We start from the raw sequence: 20682 nt of genomic DNA on the forward strand, positions 1-20682 counted from the left end.
TTTAGTCCGTTCTTCCAGTTGGGCCTTACCAACCCCACAAGGGGAATTTTATTGTCTATTTTGCAAATGAGAAAACAAAGTTTAGCAAGTTTAAGAAAATTACTCATTTACCTAACTAGTAAATCCTTCAGTATATGAATATCGTTAGGTAAAAAGATCAAATTAGTCATCGTACCCAGTAATAAACACACATGTGCTTCAGGAAAATGTTGGGTTGGTCAAAAAAGTTCATTTGGGTTTTTCCATATCTTCTAGAACCCAAACAAACTTTTTGCCCAACCAAATTAAAAGGTATATGTTGAAAGAGGAAGTGTTTAATATTTTCCAGTGGGTGGGGGCTAAAGGATAAGAAGATAAGCTTTCTGTTACTTGAGTATCACGATGTCTTTAGTTCCACAGTTTAAGTAAGACAGTATCTCAGACTTTATTTATTTGCCCTTTATTGAACTTAGGGTGTGTGATGTACCCAATAGCCTGTACCAGGGTAGATAGATAGTCTCTAGTTCAAAGACTCCTTAAACTTTGAATGACCTTTCTCAGCATCACATCAATGTGATTTGACTGTTTCTTCTTCCCTGATTAACAATTTACAAGTTATTTATTGTTGTTTATGTATTTGATTTACTAATCTTATTTGATTACTAGAATAGTAAAGCTAATGTTTTGAACAGAGGGTTCTTTCAAACTATGATGTAATGTGACTTAAATGTGTTTGGTTAACCCAAATATAGCTTCCCTGGTGGCTCAGACGGTAAAGAATCCACCTGCAAAGCAGGAGAACTGGTTGGGAAGATCCCCTGGAGGAGGGCATGGCAACCCACTCCAGCATTCTTGCCTGGAGAATCCCCATGGACAGAGGAGCCTGACAGGCTACAGTCCATGGGGTTGCAAAGAATTGCACGACTGAGCTGCTAAGCACACAACCTAAATGTGGAAACACATGGACTACAAGATAAGCCTCAGACTCCTCTGCTCTAGATTATAATAAATCATCTCAAATGAGAAGAGGAGTCCTTGGCCTCCCAGGTGCCTATGATAACATGGCTTATAACATGGGAGAAGAATGCACTGGGAGCTCTACCATTTTGCTGCTATTATTGCACCAAGGGACAGTGGTGCCTCATCTCAAAGGTGTTTGGTATATTTACATGTCATCTGTGTGATCAGTGGGTTAGGAGCATTTCAGCTTTCCTTTCCTGCTTCCTTGAAAATAGTAACTACTAAACATCCAGCCCCCACCCCCCATCAGGTGTCAGGAATCCAAGGTGAATATGGCAGCATCTCTGCCCTTCAGGTACTCTCAATCCAGCTGGCCAGATGAAGGGATAATCCACTAACAGTGTCTGATTCGATGATACATATATGGAGAGCCTATGGGAACATGGGATGGGAATCAATTGACCCAGCCTGGGAGGAGTGTCTGGGGAGAGCTGCACACAGGAGGAAAAAAAGGAATCAGCTTTGAAAGAGTAAGAAGAACCCAAGGCTATAAAGTTAGCACACAGAAGAATGTGAATGAAGCATGGCGCCAAAACTGATTTCCCTCCTTCCTGCCTCCCTCTGGCCTACCTTCTGTCTGGATTGTGTGTGTGTGTGTGTGTGTGTGTGTGTGTGTGTGTGTGTGTGTGTGTGTTTCTAATTAACTAGAAGGCCATCATATTTATTTGGGTTGAGAAAAATTACCAAGACATTTGGATACTCAGTTCAGTTCAGTTCAGTCACTCAGTCGTGTCCGACTCTTTGTGACCCCATGAATCGCAGCACACCAGGCCTCCCTGTCCATCACCAACTCCCAGAGTTTACTCAAACTATTGAGTCGGTGATGCCATCCAGCCATCTCATCCTCTATCATCCCCTTCTCCTCCTGCCCCCAATCCCTCCTAGCATCAGGGTTTTTTCCAATGAGTCAACTCTTTGCATGAGGTGGCCAAAATATTGGAGTTTCAGCTTCAGCATCAGTCCTTCCAATGAACACCCAGGACTGATCTCCTTTAGGATGGACTGGTTGGATCTCCTTGCAGTCCCAGGGACTCTCAAGAGTCTTCTCCAACACCACAGTTCAAAAGCATCAATTTTTCAGTGCTCAGCTTTCTTGACAGTCCAGCTCTCACATCCATACATGACCACTGGAAAAACCATAACCTTGACTAGATGAACCTTTGTTGGCAAAGTAATGTCTCTGCTTTTTAATATACTATCTGGGTTGGTCATAACTTTCCTTGCAAGGAGTAAGCGTCTTTTAATTCCACGGCTGAAATCACCATCTGCAGTGATTTTGGAGCCCAAAAAAATAAAGTCTGACACTGCTTCTACTGTTTCCCCATCTATTTCCCATGAAGTGATGGGACCAGATGCCATGATCTTAGTTTTCTGAATGTTAAGCTTTAAGCCACCTTTTTCACTCTCCTCTTTCACTTTCATCAAGAGGCTTTTTAGTTCCTCTTCACTTTCTGCCATAAGGGTGGTGTCATCTGCATATCTGAGGTTATTGATATTTCTCCTGGCAATCTTGGTTCCAGCTTGTGCTTCTTCTAGCCCAGCGTTTTTCATGATGTACTCTGCATATAAGGTAAATAAGCAGGGTGACAATATACAGCCTTGACGTACTCCTTTTCCTATTTGGAACCAGTCTGTTGTTCCATGTCCAGTTCTAACTGTTGCTTCCTGACCTGCATATAGGTTTCTCAAGAGGTGGGTCAGGTGGTCTGGTATTCCCATGTCTTGAAGAATTTTCCACAGTTTATTGTGATCCACACAGTCAAAGGCTTTGGCATAGTCAATAAAGCAGAAATAGATGTTTTTCTGGAACTCTCTTGCTTTTTCAATGATCCTGCGGATGTTGGCAATTTGATCTCTGGTTCCTCTGCCTTTTTTAAAACCAGTTTGGACATCTGGAAGTTCACGGTTCACGTATTGCTGAAGCCTTGCTTGGAGAATTTTGAGCATTACTTTACTAGCATGTGAGATGAGTGCAATTGTGCAGTAGTTTGTGCATTCTTTGGCATTGCCTTTCTTAGGGATTGGAATGAAAACTGACATTTTCCAGTCCTGTGGCTACTGCTGAGTTTTCCAAATTTGCTGGCATATTGAGTGCAGCACTTTCACAGCATCATCTTTCAGGATTTGAAATAGTTCAACTGGTATTCCATCACCTCCACTAGCTTTGTTCGTAGTGATACTTTCTAAGGCCCACCTGACTTCACATTCCAGGATGTCTGGCTCTAGGTGAGTGACCACACCATCAGTACCTGGCAAATCCAGTTACCATCAGAGGTTGCTTTTTGCACAGATTCAGACCAGAAGCGATATCCCAGCCATGAAAAAGGCTGACATTGACCAAGAACTTTCTCCCTTGAAATTGTATATGGTCATTCTAGACCTCTCTGGCTCTGATGACATTCTTTCTTCTGAGATGTTATTGCCTTCAGTCAGATTTCAGGAAAGGTGTTGCAGGTCTGGGGACTATAACATCTCTTTAGGACTTAACTGAAAGAACAACCTCTTTCCTCTCTTTTCCAGGTTCTTACAGAATGTTTTATTGTCATCTCCTTGTACCTCTTGCAGTGTCCATTGTTTCTTTCACTCTTATCTGTTACATGTATTCTATTTATATCCTCCAACCTTACTTTGCTTTCTTCTCCTTTCATCCTCACTGTATACTTAACTACATACTCCCTCATATTCCTTCTGTCAGACCTTGGAAGTTTGTTCGATGCAAACTAAGAACGTATTTCCAAATTATATTTTTTTTTCTCTTTTTCTGATTACATAGTATGTTCACTAGGGTATTAACCAGATTGTACTTTACCAGTAATTTTCTTTTTCTTAAATATGAACCTGACTGAAAATGGCTTTTCTAAGTTCCTGTAAGCCTATACAGTTCACTGTTATCAAACTACGTATCACAGGTGTCTACAGAGTATGTTTGAATTGAAGATTTTTCCTTTCCTGTGGGAAGATCCCTAGGTGGGATGTAAGCAGATTTGGTCATCAAACTTTAAGACGTGGGTTTGTCCAGCACTTTGCACATTTACCCTGAGCATGAGATTCCCTTGGGACATTGGTTAAACATTCAGATTCTGTCAAATTGGGATAATTTGCAATTAGTAAATGAGTTAACCAACCAGTCAACAAATAAACAAGATATTTGCAGAGAGTGACACAGGAAATCCAACAGAATAATATTTGAGGAAATGACTGGGCTGGGTGCTACTTTATATGGCACAAAGGAAGAGCTCTCCAAAGGGTTTACTTGGAGCTGAACTCTGAGAAGGAGCTAGTGAAATCAGGAACTGGGTAAGGGCTTATATGTCTCACTTTACTTAACTATAAAGTGGCTAGCACTATTGTTGGCATCTCTTGTGGCTCAGTGAATTTTTGTTAGATAATGCATGCAGTTCTGAAATAGCAGTGCTTATACCCAGATTCTGAACAATGGAATCAAATAAATGCTGTTTAAGTCTGCAGGGATCTCTAAGTCAGGGTTAGAACATTTAGAACCTGAATGTTTAACAAATGTCCCAAGGGAATCTCATGCTCAGGGTAAATGTGCAAAGTGCTGGACAAACCTGGGTCTTAAAGTTTGATGACCAAATCTGCTTACATCCCACTTAGGGATCTTCCCACAGGAAAGGAAAAACTTTCAATTTGAATATACTGTGTAGTCTCCTATGATATGTAGTTTGATAACGGTGAACTGTATAGGCTTACAGGAACTTAATGTGGGGTTATTATTACAAATAGGATACAAGCAGAATTCCTAAAGAAATAGAGAAAATGAAGAAAAGTGGATAAAGGAGAGCATCTGGGATGAATAGGACATAGTTAGGGGGTTGGCGAGGGATGGCTGTAGAGCAGCTAAGGAGTTGAGGGAAAAAAGAAAAAAACTAGAAAAGAAGGCCATCTTTGCACCCCTGGCATCACTGTACTGCTGTCCACCAGGGAAGCCCCTAAAGAAAATTAGAAAAGAAGGCCATCCTTTGCACTTCTGGCATCACTATACTGCTAGTTAATAGGCTGATCGGTAATTATGGCCATCTTCCTGGGATTTGAGCAGCGTGGTTTGACTAGCATAGCATCGCTTTCTATTTTGCAAAGTAAACTAAAAAAAAAATGTTTGGAAAACAAAGATGGTGTCACATTATGGTGGTGGTTTAGTCACTAAAGCAAATTATGAAAAATACCAATTCCAGCTAGCTTAGGACAAGTTAGATTTGATCAGAAGTAGTAGGTAGAAAATATTTCAACGGAATCTGAATGGCACTCAAATTCATATATCTGCCAAGTTAAAACTATAGATGTTTGTCACTTGGATTTATTTTTACCCGCTTGGTCGCAGAAAGCATAAAAAATGCAAAATGAGTTATTGGAGAAGCTAGCTACTCAAGAACTAGCAGGGTGTATTTACAGCAGACTCCCTCCACATCGGTGTGTGGAGAAGGAAGCTGTAGGTGAAACCCAGAATTATCCAATGTAAGAGCCAGAAGGAAACCTCCAGGTCTTTCTAGTCCAACTCCTTGAATTACAGAGGAAGAACCTTGAGGGGGAGAGACATAGAATGACCTTTTCCAAAGCATACTCTAGTCCAGGGCCTGGATTTGAATCAAGATCCCTTACTTCTTCATTTAACAAGCTTCTATTAAGTACCTATTGTGTGTACCATGCATTGCCAAGCACTGTGTATCACAAGCTGAAGAAGATACAAACAGGATATCCCCTGAGGAGGTCATTCTAGCAGGGCAGCCAAAATAGGACAGAGTGTGATAAAGTGTGTGTGTGTATGCACACAGGTGTGAGTGTACAATAGCAACTGAAGCTCTCTACCAGATGTGTTTATAAACTAAGAAAGCTCAGCAAGGGAAGTATCTGACCCCATCCGGGCAGTCAGAATGAACATTTTTGGAGTGTTTTCTGTGTTAGACACTCTCTGACCATTATCTCGTTAAATCTCACAAAAATCCTGTCCCCCCCTCCCCCCGGTCAGTATCTTTCATGCTCATTCCATAGCTAAGAAGTGCAGGGAGGCTCAGGAAAATGAACTGATGTCCCTGTCGGCATAAACCAGGATTTCAGCTCTGGGACTGCTTGATCTTAAGCCCTTTTTACTGTAATAGGGATAAGTAGACTCCTCTCAAGGGCAAATTCCAGCTGATTGCTAGAGACTGAGCCCTGTGCTGAGAAGGAGTCCAGGCAGTATCCAGGTTCAGAAGCACATGGTGTGATGGGTTAATGATGGTGGCCATTGGGCTTCCCAGATGGTGCTAGTGGTAAAGAACTCACCTGCCAGTGCAGAAGACATAAGAAATAGGAGTTTGATCCCTCGGTTGTGAAGATCCCCTGGAGGAGGGCATGGCAACCCACTCCAGTATTCTTTGTTAGAGGATTCCATTGACAGAGGAGCTTGGCGGGCTACAGTCCCTAGGGTCGCAAAGAGTCTGGACATGACTGTAGTGACTTAGCACTCATGGGTGTGGAATGGAAAGGGTAGTCCTGAGCAGGACTTGGTACTTCCTGAGATATACCGTGCTCTCACTGTTCCAGGCCCAACTCTGAGTCACATCTTCCAGCTTCTACCACGTCCTGTCCCCTTCCTCTGAGCTCAGGATAGTATTTTGTGCCATTGAGGTGTCTAGAATCTTGTCTCCTAATCAGGTCAGCTCCCCTGTATGGTGTCCCATGCTGTGTTTTTGTGTGTGTGTGTTTTTGTGTGTGTGTGTGTGTGTGTGTGTGTGTGTGTGTGTGTGTGTGTGTGTGTGTCAGCTCCCCTGTATGGTGTCCCATGCTGTGTGTGTGTGTGTGTGTGTGCGCGCGCGCATGCACTCAGTATGGCCAGCTCTTTGCAACCCCATGGACTGTAGCCCATCAGGCTCCTCTGTCCATGTAATTTTCCAGGCAAGAATACTGGAGCGGGTTGCCATTTCCTCCTCCAAGGAATCTTCTCAAACCAGGGATCAAACTCATGTCTCTTGTATTTCCTGCAATGGCAGTAACTCTTTTCAAAATTTTCAGCCTCATCAAAGATATCCCTTTTGCAATGCCCCCACAACCTTGCTGTGTGCTAATGGCAGCTTATGTGTTATATAAATTATTACATGCCTACAGTTTTGTATGTTTGTATGTATAGGTGTGATGGCAGGCCTTCCTAATTCAAAGGCGTGACTGCAGCAGAAAGAAGTTCAGATCCTAGGGCAGGCTAGCTGGGATGTGTCAGGGTTTAAGATTACACAGGCAAACAGCTGCTGGCAGTACACACACTTGACCTCACACCTTTTCTTAGATGCTGGGGAGCCCTTGTTATAGTAGTTACCGAGGTGCTGAGGTATGCAGGCCCCTGCATATGATGCTTAAAGAGGAATCTGTAGGTGGAGATGGTGTTCTCTTACTGTTGCAGTTTATAATTTCCAGCTGTCTCTCTGAGTTAGACACTAGAATTAGGTTTAGGCTGTGGTTCTAGCTGGTATGCCTCTGCTTTAAATTTTATCTCCTAACCCCTTGGCACCAAAGAATTTCAATTTTCCAAAGCTGGCCACAAATTTGAAACAAGTGTCTAAAGCCAGTTGTTAGAGTCAAAAGACCCAGCAGTAGTAACAATCGTGTTAAATGAATCATTTGTGGAATGCTTAACTGCTCATCATCTGTTTGAAGTGTCTCAGTGCTTTCTTGTTTTCTGCAGTAAAAATAAGTCAGGTTTACTAAAGGTATATATTTTCATTCCTTTCACGTATGTGACAATCTATTTTCTGAGTTATTGGAGTTCTAAAACACTGGGTAAACGAGTATGAATTTGAATGCAAACCATATCTGGAGGTGTTGCTTTTAAATTATTAAATAAATTCCTTAGTGTCATAAGAGCATTTTCATTTGAATATTCCATTAACATGTAACTTACGCATTGTGATACTTCTAACCAAGAACATCTATTTATTTAAAAATTTTTACTTTTAAAATTCTTTTCAAATAAGAAGAGAGCTTCCTGTGGATGAGGCTCCCAACCTGATTTTTATGTAGAGTTGTAATTTTCTATTTTAGTAAATCAGGCAGTCCTGTGGCTTAGTAGGTTAGCATTATTGCTAGTACTCTTCTGTTTTTTTTCCTAGACTAAAAACAAAGAATAACAGAGTGAACATATCTAAAATATATCCTCTTATTTGATGAAATGAGTAGCCCATGTGCCAAAGTGAAACTATTCTGTGTGAGTGATTTATTGTTATGGATGTTTTATTTGTGTGCCACTCACATGTGAAGGCTTCTTTTGAACTGTATGTGTGAATTTTTAAACAGATGAAAATACGGCTAACTAAACAGAATAGAAAACTATGAGTACTAAAGAACAGGATTAAAAAAACTTGAGGGAAGTCTGAATCCTCTACATATCTTGTCTGTCACCCAGACCCCAAGAACTATCTTCAATACATTCCAGTGAGGGGCCTTTCTCCCAGATGGACTGGTATTCTTTCCTATCATGTGTATCTCTTCTTTCCTGTAATGCAGCAATGAGGTATTAACCAGAGTATTGTTTGAGATATTTTGAAACCTTCCAAATAAGGTAGGTGGTGGTTATAGATTATTTCAAGATAATATTGACTAGAGAATTGGAAAGATCTTTGATTTCACTTGCCACCAATATTTTCAGTTGCAATTTTATTTTCAAAAGTGTCAAACATTCCTTAATTTGATGTTTCTGATTACCTTAAATTGCAGTCATTAGATATCATTTCAGTATGTAATTGAATATTCTAGTATCTGATTGACTATACTTTAGAAAGTTACATGAAACTCATACTATTTCTTAGTATAGCCCTGAAACTAGCTGAATTACTGGAGGAAGTCTCATTTGTAGTCTAATCGGACTGTTAGTGAGTCTCTTATTAAACAGGTACTGAAAGAAAAGAGACCATCATTAAAATAAAAAAATAATTGCAGGAGCTTCCCTGGTGATCCAGTGGCTAGGAACCTTCCTTCCAGTGCAGGTGACATAGGTTTGATTCCTGGTCGGGGAACTAATGTCTCACATGCCAGCGGGGTAAGCCTGCAAGCTGATGAAGACCCAGAGCAGCCATAAAAAAAAATAAACAAACGCTTCTCATCAACATAACTGACCTGTCATGTGGCACTAGAAGTTGGTTATATTCGTTATGCAAATGTAATCACCTGGAAGCCATTCACTCTTAGTAGCTGGCACATGGCATGCAGTTGCCTAGTGAGTATTTATTAATGAAAGAACATACAGCTTCAATTCCACCTACTGCTGATGACTCCCAAGTCAACGTTAAAATTGGGAGTGCTCATTATTCTGACCCATGTTTCTGGCTGCTTTCTTCTCCTCTATACCTGGAGGAGCCACAGATAGTCCAAGTTCCCAGTGCCTAAAACTGAACCACCATCTCTTCCTTCTAAACCCGTCCTTCCTCTCTCTTCCTCTTGGTTATCAGAATCACATGCTGCCCAAGCACCCTGGATTCTTTCCTTTCCCTCACTTCCTATATCTAATTATTTATACATCAAATCTTACAGGTTTTTCTTCTTACCTCCTAACCTGGTTACATCTCTCCATCTCCATCACCAATGTTTTTTCAAATCCTTAAACTTTTCACCTGAATTTCAACTGGTCTTCAGGGGTGTCTCCCTGCCAAATCAGTGGTTCTTATACTTTACAATACTAAAGCATTTCCCAGGGAGCTGTTTAAAACTGGAAATGCCCAGATCATACCTTCATCAGGTTCTCATTTGGTAGGTATGAGAGGGACCCAGAAATCTGAATTTCAAGCCAGCAGTCCAGGTGATTCTGATGTGTACCACCATTCCATCCTGAGCACTCAGATACAGCTTTGCTCTAAAATATAAGATTTATCCACGCTACTGATTAAAAATATTTGAAGAACTACCATTCTACAGCAGTGGTTTTCAAACTGTGGTCATTGAGGTTCCCAGGGGTTTCTCAAGGGTTCCTCAATGTGTGTATGTGTAAGGCTTGGTGGTGGGGGGCACACTATATGGTGAAGGGTAAATTCTCTATGAAAATCCTTATTCAACTACCCCCACCCCATCTCTTTCTTTAGTCACAGCAGCTCGCATTTTGAAGTTTAACAAGAGATTTCCTTTGGGAAGTAACCCTCTATGTTTAAAAAAAATAATGAAGTAGATTTCAATTAAAAAAAAATTAGAACCTCACAGTGAGAAATAATGTACATTCTCTATCAGGACTCAAAACATACACATAGTTTTCTGTGTAACTGAAACAAGTTTCATGAAACATACCTTTACTATATTTGATATGTCCTGAAGTTTTTCTGTTCTATTTTTTAGAAAATTGCTGGTTTCAGCCTATTAAATGTTTTCACAAGCCACGGATGAGTTGCAACTGAGCCAGAAAAACCTCAGCTCTAACCTTTCTCAATAGGTTTTCTTTATGAACCGTGGAACATAGAAATATTTTCTTAATCCTCCCATGATGGTCTATGACTCATACCATTCTAGGTGCTTGGAAGAGAGGTTGATTCAGTGTTAATCCAGTGCATACCTGAGGGCATTCAGACTTAATTCTCCTGATGAACTCCTGATTGAAAAATGCTTATGGGATGTGATTTACACAATAAATCCAAACTCTTGAGAACTTCCCCAGTGCCCTTCCAGGTCTTACCCAAGTTCACCTCTCAGACTTCATCTTACTTCCCTAGTCACCTTCCTGGGTTAAAACCATCCAAACCTGTTTGGAATTCCCCAAGTGTATCACACTATTCCTCACCCCTGCACAGTCATTCTTGACCTTCACTACTCTGCTCAGCTGAGTGTCATTTCACCTGACACCTCCCTTGACAGTGGTTAGAACCATCCCATCCTTGTCCCTGCCTGCCAGTCCCTGAAGGGTAGGGCATTATACTGCTTGCATCAGAAATGCTAGTGCTTATTCATTACCTGGCCCTGTGGTTGTTAATAAACTTCAGTTACATTCAATGGGCATGTCTTCTCTGTTACTTGAATGTGGGGCTCTATACTTCACTCTGAGGACACAGACAGGTATGAGGCACAGCCTGCATGCTTAGGAAGTTTATAATGGACATGAGCAATGGGACCTATGTATTAAAAACTACTTCAGTATAGCACAATGCTCAAGAATTTGCATGGAGGAATCAGGCTGGGGTTCAAATTCTGACTCTTCTATTCATTGGCTTCTGACCTGACTGTTGAGCCATTCTGAAGTTCAGATTCATCAAGTATGAGGCTGAAAATAAGAGTAGCAACCTCACAGGGCCATGAGATTTAAACAGTGGGTGTACATAAAGCTTTAAGCACACTACTTGGCCCAGAGGTCTTGGGAGATGTTAGAGTGGAACAAAGCAGGTGATACGCCCAGTGCCATGTGGATGTTGTAGGTGGGAAGTGTCACAGGAATTGAGAGAAGAGAATGGTCACTGTGGGTTGGACAAATGGGAATGGTCCAGTGGAGGAGGCAGAATAGGGGCTAAGCTTGGAATGAAAAGTAGACTTTAGATTAGGAGCCAGGGAGGCATTCTTGGCAGGGTGAACCAGAGAGCTAAGGCCAGCGGAAGATGGTGTATGCCTTGCCTGTAGACTAGTTTCCCTGATTGTTTTTATACATTTCATTTATGCATAAGATCTGTGCAAACATTTTTCCAAATAGAAGCTGAAGGTTTTGATCTAAAGGTGATTTTTTTTTATTTTAAAGAATTCTGCCCCCTTTCTGTTTTTCCATGTCTTTTGACCAAATCTATATAGAGTCTACAATTTTGCTGACAAGGTCAGCTTGATGAAACCATATTGGTCAGCATACAGAAGTGATTTGTGAAACTGGTCATGCATTATAATCACCCAGGAAACTTTTTCTACAGATTTCCCCGTCCTACCACAGACAGTCTGGCCGTTGGGTCTGATATAGGACTAGAGGATATGCATTAGTAAAACGCTCCCTTGGGAATTTGATGGACAACCAGCTTTGGGAATTGCTATCTTGGAGAATTTGTCTTAATCAGTTTTTAGCCATACTGTCTGATAATGGTGTCTGGGAAACCAACAAGTTGAATTTCTTTGGATTGCGTGGGGAGTTGAAACTCATAGTTTGTAGATAGCAGTTTTCTACTTGGAAAACAGTTCAGAAGCCACTTAACCCTCTTTGTCTCTCATTTGGGGAAAATCCCTTCCCTTTGTACATCTCAGGATGATCTGGGCAAAGAAAATACTCAGGCCAAGGGAGGCTCTCTGTCTGCTGGACAACAAATTCCTCTCCAAAATAGCTTTATTTTCTTTTTAAAAAAATTTATGTTCAAATCCTGCTTTTTGATACTTTTCCATTTGGTTCAGGGTGACCTTCAAGGTAAGTTGTGCTTCTTTTCATGTAATGACCTTTCAGGTATTTGGGGACAGTTAACATAATCTTGTTTTCTTTTGCCTTTTCTTCTCCAAGAAAAATGTACTTGATTTATTTCATTTCCCAGATAGATACCTTTAGATCTGCTCCTGTTTGTTAATGCCTAATTTAAGGGAGAAAAATATCCGGTCTTGATATGTGTCTGTTGGTAAGCCTAACCTAGCTGCTTTTTCTGAGCATTGAGTTTAAATACTCAAAAAAGATTCATCTTAGTTTTTTCTTTTAGAATTTATTGGAAGTTCATAAGGGGCTGACTGATATATATTTGCTAGGATGCATCATCTGGCCCTCTTTTAAGAACTGGGACAGTTGCCCATTTGTATGTTTCTGCCATCTCCCACGTTCTTCAAGAATTCTCCAAGAGGACAGATTCCCAAGGCCAGAACCATTCCTGGCATTTTCTTCTCCTTTTAAATATTTTTTGGGGACCTCATATCTGCTGCTGCTGACACACAGTAAAAAACCCCTAGCAAATGAACTGTTAAAATAAGCTGTGCCTTCACTCTGGTATGCTTAGAAGAAGAGCCTGGCCGCTGGGTGGAGGAGTCACGGGGCTGTGGTTTCCCAGGGTCCCTGCTTGGAGTGTAATCGTCACCTCAGATGGCACCACTGAAGCGCCATCTCTGGTTCAACAGCCCAGTGTGTTTGGGCTGTTCAGTCAGAGCCTTGCCTTTTGTTGTTCTTGGAAACAGTGTAATAAAAAGGTCAGCAGATTTTTTTTTTTCTCTTCATACCCCAATGGCCAGCCTATAATTTTGCTGAAATTCTTTCTCCTTTCCTCCCTCCCCTTCCCCTTCTTTCTTTCCTTCTTCATCTTTCTTCTTTCCTTCCTGCCTTTGCCAGAAAATCTTTCTGTTAGCAAACCAAAGAATGACGTAGTCGTGATATATGCAGTTTTGGATATGACATTCTATGAATAGGACTTTAAAGGCCACAAGTACTCTCTCCCCTTCCCCATCACTTACTTTAGAAATAAGATCCTTTGTACTCACTTCTGAGCCGAGCACGTAAACAGTAGCACAGGCTCTGGGGCCAGGCTGCCTGAGTTCAAATCCTGGCCCTTCCACTTATCAGCTGCATGGCTTTGAGCAGATTACCAACTTATCTATGGTTCATTTTTCTCAGATTTAAAATGAGGGTACTGTGACTCAGATGGTAAAGAATCCGCCTGGCAATGAGGGAGACCTGGATTGGATCCCTGGCTTGGGAAGATGCCCTGGAGGAGGGCATGGCAACCCACTCTCGTATTCTTGCCTGGAGAATCCCCATGGACAGAGGACCCTGGTGGGCTACAGTCCATGGGGTCACAAAGAGTTGGACATGACTGAGTGACTAAACACAGCACACAGCACTGTGTGTGTGTGTGTGTGTGTGTGTGTGTGTGTGTGTGTGTGTGTGTGTGTGTGTGTAACAGTACCTATTTCCAAGGGTTGCTATAAGGATTAAATGGTTAATTCATATAAAATGGTTACAACAGTGCCTGGTATATAATCATTGCCCCAAGAAAAGTGTTTCAATGTTGATTGAATGAAATATTTTATGAAGTTCAATGCAAAAGAAAAATGTGTATGAATTACCACATTATGGCAAACAGATCTGAAGATTTATTTAGAGTGTTAAGGTCCCCTGATTAATCCAAAGTAGAGTTTTATGCTGAGGAAAAAAAGCTTTAATGAATTTTAAAAATTACATTTTAAAAACAATCTTTAGAAAAACATATTGGCAATTTACTTTTATCCCTTTTTTGATGTGTGTGTATGAACTAGATCATTCAATTAAAATTATATGATATGTGTACAGTTTAAAGAATAATACTTAAAAGAATTTTAAAAATTAAAACACCTGTGTACTTGCTACCCAATGTAATAGATCGTTATCAATGTCTTTAGAACCTCCTTTGTACCCTATACTGGTGGACCCCTCGCTCCTGTAGAAGTAGTTCAGTTCAGTTTGTCGCTCAGTTGTGTCCGACTCTTTGTGACCCCACAAATCGCAGCACGCCAGGCCTCCCTGTCCATCACCAACTCCCGAAGCTTGCTCAAACTCATGTCCATCGAGTTGGTGATGCCATCCCACCATCTCATCCTCTTTCATCCCCTTCTCCTCCTGCCCCCAGACCCTCCCAGCATCAGGGTCTTTTCCAGTGAGTCAGCTCTTCGTATGAGGTGGCCAAAATATTGGAGTTTCAGCTTCAGCATCAGTCCTTCCAATGAACACCCAGGACTGATCTCCCTTAGGATGGACTAGGTGGATCTCCTTGCAGTCCAAGGGACTCTCAAGAGTCTTCTCCAACACCACAGTTCAAAATCATCAATTCTTCTGTGCTCAGCTTTCTTCACAGTCCAACTGTCACATCCATACATGACCATATCATAAATCCCATGTTAATCGTCTTGGCTTTCTTCATGGGTTTTACCACATATGGTTGTAATGTTAGACATCAAATTATTTCAATTGACTTTTTTAACTATACAGTTAATGTTGATTTTGATTATTAGGATACCATTGACCCTTGAACAAAAGGTGTTTGAATTGAGTAGGTTCATTTATGTGAAGATTTTTTTCAGGAAATACATTCTACAGTACTACATGATCCGGTCTGAGGTTGTATCTACAGATGTGGAATCATAGATGCAAGGGCCAAATGTAGTTATATGTGGATTTTCGACTGTGCGGGGGTCAGTGCCCCTAACCCCCATGTTGTTCAAGGGTCAACATACTTGGATTCATTTCCAGTACCTTATTTTTTTCTTTATCCCACTTTTCTATGTTTGCCACCTTTCTTTTGTACTGAGACCTTTTTTTCCTTTGCTTGCATCCTTCCCCTTCCATTAGTTTGAAAGTTATATACACTATTAAAGTTTGACAAGGGGCTTCTCTGGTGGCTAAGTGGTAAAGAATCTGCCTATCAATGCAGGAGACACAAGTTCAATCGCTGATCCAGGAAGATCCTACATGCTGTGGAGCAACTAAGCCCATGTGCCACAACTACTGAGTCTGTGCTCTAGAGCCCAGGAGCCGAAACTCCTGAAGCCCTTTTGTCCTAGAGCCTGTGCTGCACAAGAGAAGCCGCCACAATGAGAAACCCAAGCACCACAACTAGAGAGTAGCCCCTACTCACTGCAACTAGAGTAAAGCCCTCACAGCAACAAACATCTAGCACAGTCAAAAATAAAAAATAAGTAAAAATTAAAAAAACTTTCATACGTATATTTAACTAAGTATGAAGTTTACCAATATTTCCTCCTACTACCCATTAACACAGAACCGTTGGAAACTCCCTCTGGAATTTCTTTGGAATTCTGCAGTTTCACACAGAAAGGACACGTCAAATAAAAGTTGGTAGCTACAGCTTTTGATGTCTGCTTTGTTTAGTTCTTCCCGGTTGGTAACACAGTAATCCTGTCTCAGAAACAGCAGAGAGATCAGAAGTTTTATTGTTCTAGGAAATACAGACCATTGGAGCTAGACGGGGCCTTTTTCAAACTTTCTGACTAATCCCAACAGTCAGAAATATATTACTTTATGCCCAATGCACGCATAAATATAATATATAAAACTGAAACAAAAATTTCATGAAATAGTATTTCCCTTGGTCTGTGTAATATACTCTGAGCTGTTTCATTCCATTGCATTTCTATTCTTTCATTTAAAAAAAAAAAGTTCACTCATTAATTTGATTGCATACCCACTAAGGTACCCCAGCTCACAGATTGAAAAACCCACAACTTGCCACAGATCCTTAATTCACAGTTTAGGAAGATGAAGCCCAGACTGATAACATGGATCTCCCAGAGTTGTACAGTAAGTGAAGAATTTGGACCCAAATCTCTGATCTTATAACTCCAAGGTCACTTCTTTATTCACATATGTCAGCCAACCCCAAAATAACAGAGAATGGAGAAAAAAGGGAGCCACTGGAGAGGTGTAGTTATGAAATGGGAAGTGAACCCCCCTGAGAACTCCGGCACATCTTTTGTCAGATATCTCTGACAAAGCATCTCATGATAACCACTGCTGAGTGAATCCAGTACAGTGTTAGACTCCACTTTTCATTACCTCTGACCTTCCCAATTACCTTGTAAGTCAAGATCATTATCTTTATTAAATGAGGGAATGAAGAAGGCTCAGAGAGGTGATTTGCCTTATTAGTAGCTCGTAAGGTGAGGATCTGGGCCTAGCTCTCTGACCCCAAAACTCATGGAGTTTTATGGCCTTGCACTGCCTCTTTATAATTCTTGACTTGACTTGCTTATTGCTCAGAACAAAGATAAAGCACTAAGAGGAATACTGTCCAGGTCTGAATCTAACCAAGAGGAGTAACTAGTTAAGTGATACAGTTCACAGACTTGCTTGTTCATTCTCTCTCCCCCATTAGCTCCCAGAGCGCATGGTCCTCACCTCATTCACCTTCTAGCACAGTTCTTGGCACGTTGAAAGTTCATAGTGGCTATTTGTTGACTGCATAAGTAAGGGCATTAAAAAATGATAAGGATTTTTGGAAAAAGAAATCATACCCCAAGATGGAGGCAGGTCCCATAGTGGCCAAGTGTGCAGCCTGTGAAGGAAGATTGCCTAGGTTCAAAATTCAGTGTCACTTATAAGCTGTTTTCTCTTAAGCAAGTTACTGAATTTCTCTTGTACCTCAGTTTCCTGAGGATGACAGTGATGTCTGCTTTCATAGTGTGGTTCTATGAATTAATAAAGGGAAACATTCATGTGTTAGCTGTCATTGTTATCTGATGTTATGCTGACTACGTAGAGAAATAATGAACCTGTGTCTCATATCTCAGGAAGAATATATCAGAAAGTTCTGAAGTAAGCTAAATATGGTCAGATGGATAGAGACTCAGAAGAGACCCTCCTTCATGTGCAGTTGGTGCTAAAATTATGCTAAATAAATGTGCTAATAAAAGCACATCTCTATCTCATGGTGAAAGAGAAAGACTTATTTCTGACAAAAATATCTCAACTTAGAGCAGTTAATTAAGCAGATGGCCAGTGAATGTCAAAAACAATTTCGTGCCTACTCAGCTTAAACGTGGTTTTGTTAAGAATATAGTTTTTGAGCAAGTGACTTGATTAAAAGACTAGGAGACACCTATGTAGGCAGTGTGTCTTATTTAGGACAGCACTTGGAAAGTCTGAGTTGGAGAACAGCAGAGTGCACGGTTCCCCACATACACTATGTGTGTGAGGCTCCCCCCACCTAGACTCTAGAACCAAGCCTCAATTTTCTCACCTGCAGAGTGTGGATAATGACTGCACAGCCTTCTAGTGTGAATCGGAGAGCACAAGGAAATAAGACTGTGTTGTACTCAATATGTAAGAGAGAAGCGTAAGCCTCTAGTTAAGGTACCTGGGTAAGCAGATGGGAAGGTGAAATGGCATGTGGTTTATAGTCTGTCTGCTTCTAACAAGCGCAGGCCTCAAAGGCTTAGAGGAAGTCTGGAAGTTTGCTTTGCAGTTGTCAAAACAAATGCTCAAAGTCCCTTGATGCCACTGATGGAAGACTGGGCGAGAAGAAACCTAAACAATTAACCTGACGCCTGAGTGTCTGTTGCTTCCTCCCTCTCTCCCTCCAGGGGCCTTCGTCGTGTGCTGGACGCCCGGCCTGGTGGTTCTGCTGCTCGACGGCCTGAACTGCACGCGGTGCAACGTGCAGCACGTGAAAAGGTGGTTCCTGCTGCTGGCGCTGCTCAACTCCGTCATGAACCCCATCATCTACTCCTACAAGGATGAGGACATGTACAGCACCATGAAGAGGATGCTCTGCTGCTTCTCGCAAGAGAAGAACCCGGAGAGGCGGCCCTCCCGCCTCCCTTCCATGGTCCTCAGCCGGAGCGACACGGGGGGCAGCCACTATATGGAGGATAACAACCGAGGCCCCGTCTGCAACAAAAGCAGCTCGTAGGCTGCGACGCCCCTCCGCCCACCCCGGCCTCCTAGGGGAGAAGAGGTATTCTGAATGGTTACCTGTCTCCAACAAAGCCTGCGTACAGTGTTATTTGAGCGCTTAATGAATCATTGGGAAGTTTGTTTTAAAAATTGTTTTACGTGAAGTAAAAGCACGGGCAGAAGAGAGAGGACACGTGCATTTAGAGAGAATGCACAGAAAGAGGGACGGCCGCACAATGGATCCCCACCTGAGGCCCCGTGACCCTCTCGGAGCACCGCCCACCAGGCCGTGCGTTCTGCTCTCTGCCGCCATCTTGTAGGCATTCTCTCTTGTTTTCAAAGGATGTTGTTGAAGGGCTTAGGCCAAAATAAATAAAAACGTTACTTGAGCCACTATCCGTAGCTGCTTGGAAAGCACATGTAGTTCTTTCTGCATGCATTTGAAATTTTAAAAAATGCTTCAGCAGTGATGTTTTTCTCCTCAAACAAACCATGGCCAGTAGCTAGGTGTTCAATAGGAATCTCAAAGTAACACGTCAGTCAGGGCTCCAGATTAATTAACTTGATCTTTAACTGAAAGGACAGTCTGAGGAAAAAAGATTTACTTCAATAACAAAAAAGGTAAACATGAAAAGCTCTACTTGCAGCGAAAAAAGAGGCCTTGATGCCATCCTCTCAGTGTGCATGCTTGTGTATCCACACCTGCATGTTGACACACTTCAAATTTGTATTCAAAGACATCACAGATAGTGATGGTGAAATAAATTCACTGGCCACCTAGACTTTTCAGTCTAGGACTAATAGCTGTAGAAATGACCTCTTATGCTCTCTAATAGCAAGGGGTGATTTATTTGAAAACAGACATTCAGCAGGGTGAAAAGTCTATTAGCATTCGGGCTGAGTTCCTTGCATGTAGGATCGAACATGAGCTCAATTGAGTCTTTCTATCCAGTTTCCTCCATACCCTGTAAGTTGTCAGATTTAATATATAGAGTCATTTTCACATCTCATATTTTACCTACAATTATTGACATATTTCCAGTACTTGTTTTACTTATGGACTGCATTTTTATTTGGGTTCTACTTAAAATTTTTCTCCTTCCAAGACCTAAGTAAGTAACATGAAAGGCAAGTCAGTAAGAAAAACGTTATGCACGTAGGCTACTGGCCAGAGTTTTCTATGTAAAGCATGTAGACTATATTCTGATTTTAACATAAGAATAACTTCAAAACAGATATTATAGTATTTATGTAGTTTGCAAAAGAAGTTTACATTTTTTTTTTGCTATTGTGATATAACATTTTTGTGCAAGAACTACTTGTAATAAAAGGATTTGAGAAGTCATGCTTTTAGATATAATGACCTAAAATAGAGAGTAGTATGATTTGAAGGTATAGATTTCACAAACTGTGTAGTAAGTGGATCTATCTGGAGCTTATACCAAAGCTATCTATAAAATAAAATAAAAAAGAGAGAATCTGTTTTCTGTTGTTGGAGGTGTATTATTACTTTGTGTATTTTCTAAGTAAAAATATAGTTTGTGGTAACTATAGCTCTCATTTCTATTACAGAAGAAAAAATCAGATTTGCTTTGAAGTACATACTCTCAGTGTTTTATGTAAGCATTTTGAATATACAGCTGGGCAAGAGGTGGAGAATTGAAATTGAAAACCAGTCCCTGAATAGCTACTAAGGGACCTTTAAAGGTTTTATTTTGAGGAAATCACCATTTTTAGTACCCTTCAGCAGAATGTCATGTTCAGAATAGTGTCTGGAGGGGATTCAAGTGTGGAAACTCAGGGTGGAAATAGATACCTTTTGTTTTTATGCAGACACATATCTCAGCGCGGGTCCAAGAGTAGAGGAGTCGTGTATATTTGCAGATAACAAGTGCCAGCCATCTCAGGGCTCACCAGGAACACATCAAAGCCATCTCTTAGTTGGAAAAATATAAAGAAAAAAATGCTCCTATTCAAATCCTAGGACCCCTAAGTTTATCTGCAAGTCATTGAGATGATAGTTCTAAAAATCTGACCTAACCTTTTCAGACAGGCCTTTGACTCAAAGCAGGGGCTACACCCAAGCCAAACAAGATTCATTTTCTGCTTAGCTTTGTAGCGCTGCCCAAGGTGTTCTGCTAAATCTGTATTGATGAGAGAATTTAGTTCTTCATGAAGACTGTCTCTTGGAAAGAAAGAAGTTTTTTGGAAATAAAATGAAATTTCTTGGTGAAAATTTTTTTGAGTGGTAGACTTCTGTAAGCCTCAAACAAAACTCTAATTTCCTTCACAGTCAGCACTTTCATGCTTTTTATAAATATTTGCAATCAAAGTTTGGAAATCTCAGTGCCTCTGCTTCACTGGCACCCTGAGCCCATGTTTGGATGGCCCAGGATCAG

General features: G+C 41.1%; 1 protein-coding gene across 1 annotated transcript in view; it reads left to right on the forward strand.

The window, feature by feature from the left end:
• Positions 1-19751, forward strand: part of LPAR3 (lysophosphatidic acid receptor 3) — an 81905-nt gene extending 62154 nt beyond the window's left edge. The window contains exon 3 of the mRNA XM_065928113.1: positions 17971-19751. Coding sequence (XP_065784185.1) covers positions 17971-18299 — 329 coding nt within the window. The 3' untranslated portion in view covers positions 18300-19751. The remainder of the gene's footprint in view (positions 1-17970) is intronic.
• The last annotated feature ends 931 nt before the right edge of the window (positions 19752-20682 follow it).

The sequence above is a fragment of the Muntiacus reevesi genome, chromosome 1 (genome assembly GCF_963930625.1).
Source record: "Muntiacus reevesi chromosome 1, mMunRee1.1, whole genome shotgun sequence".
Taxonomy (NCBI): domain Eukaryota; kingdom Metazoa; phylum Chordata; class Mammalia; order Artiodactyla; family Cervidae; genus Muntiacus; species Muntiacus reevesi.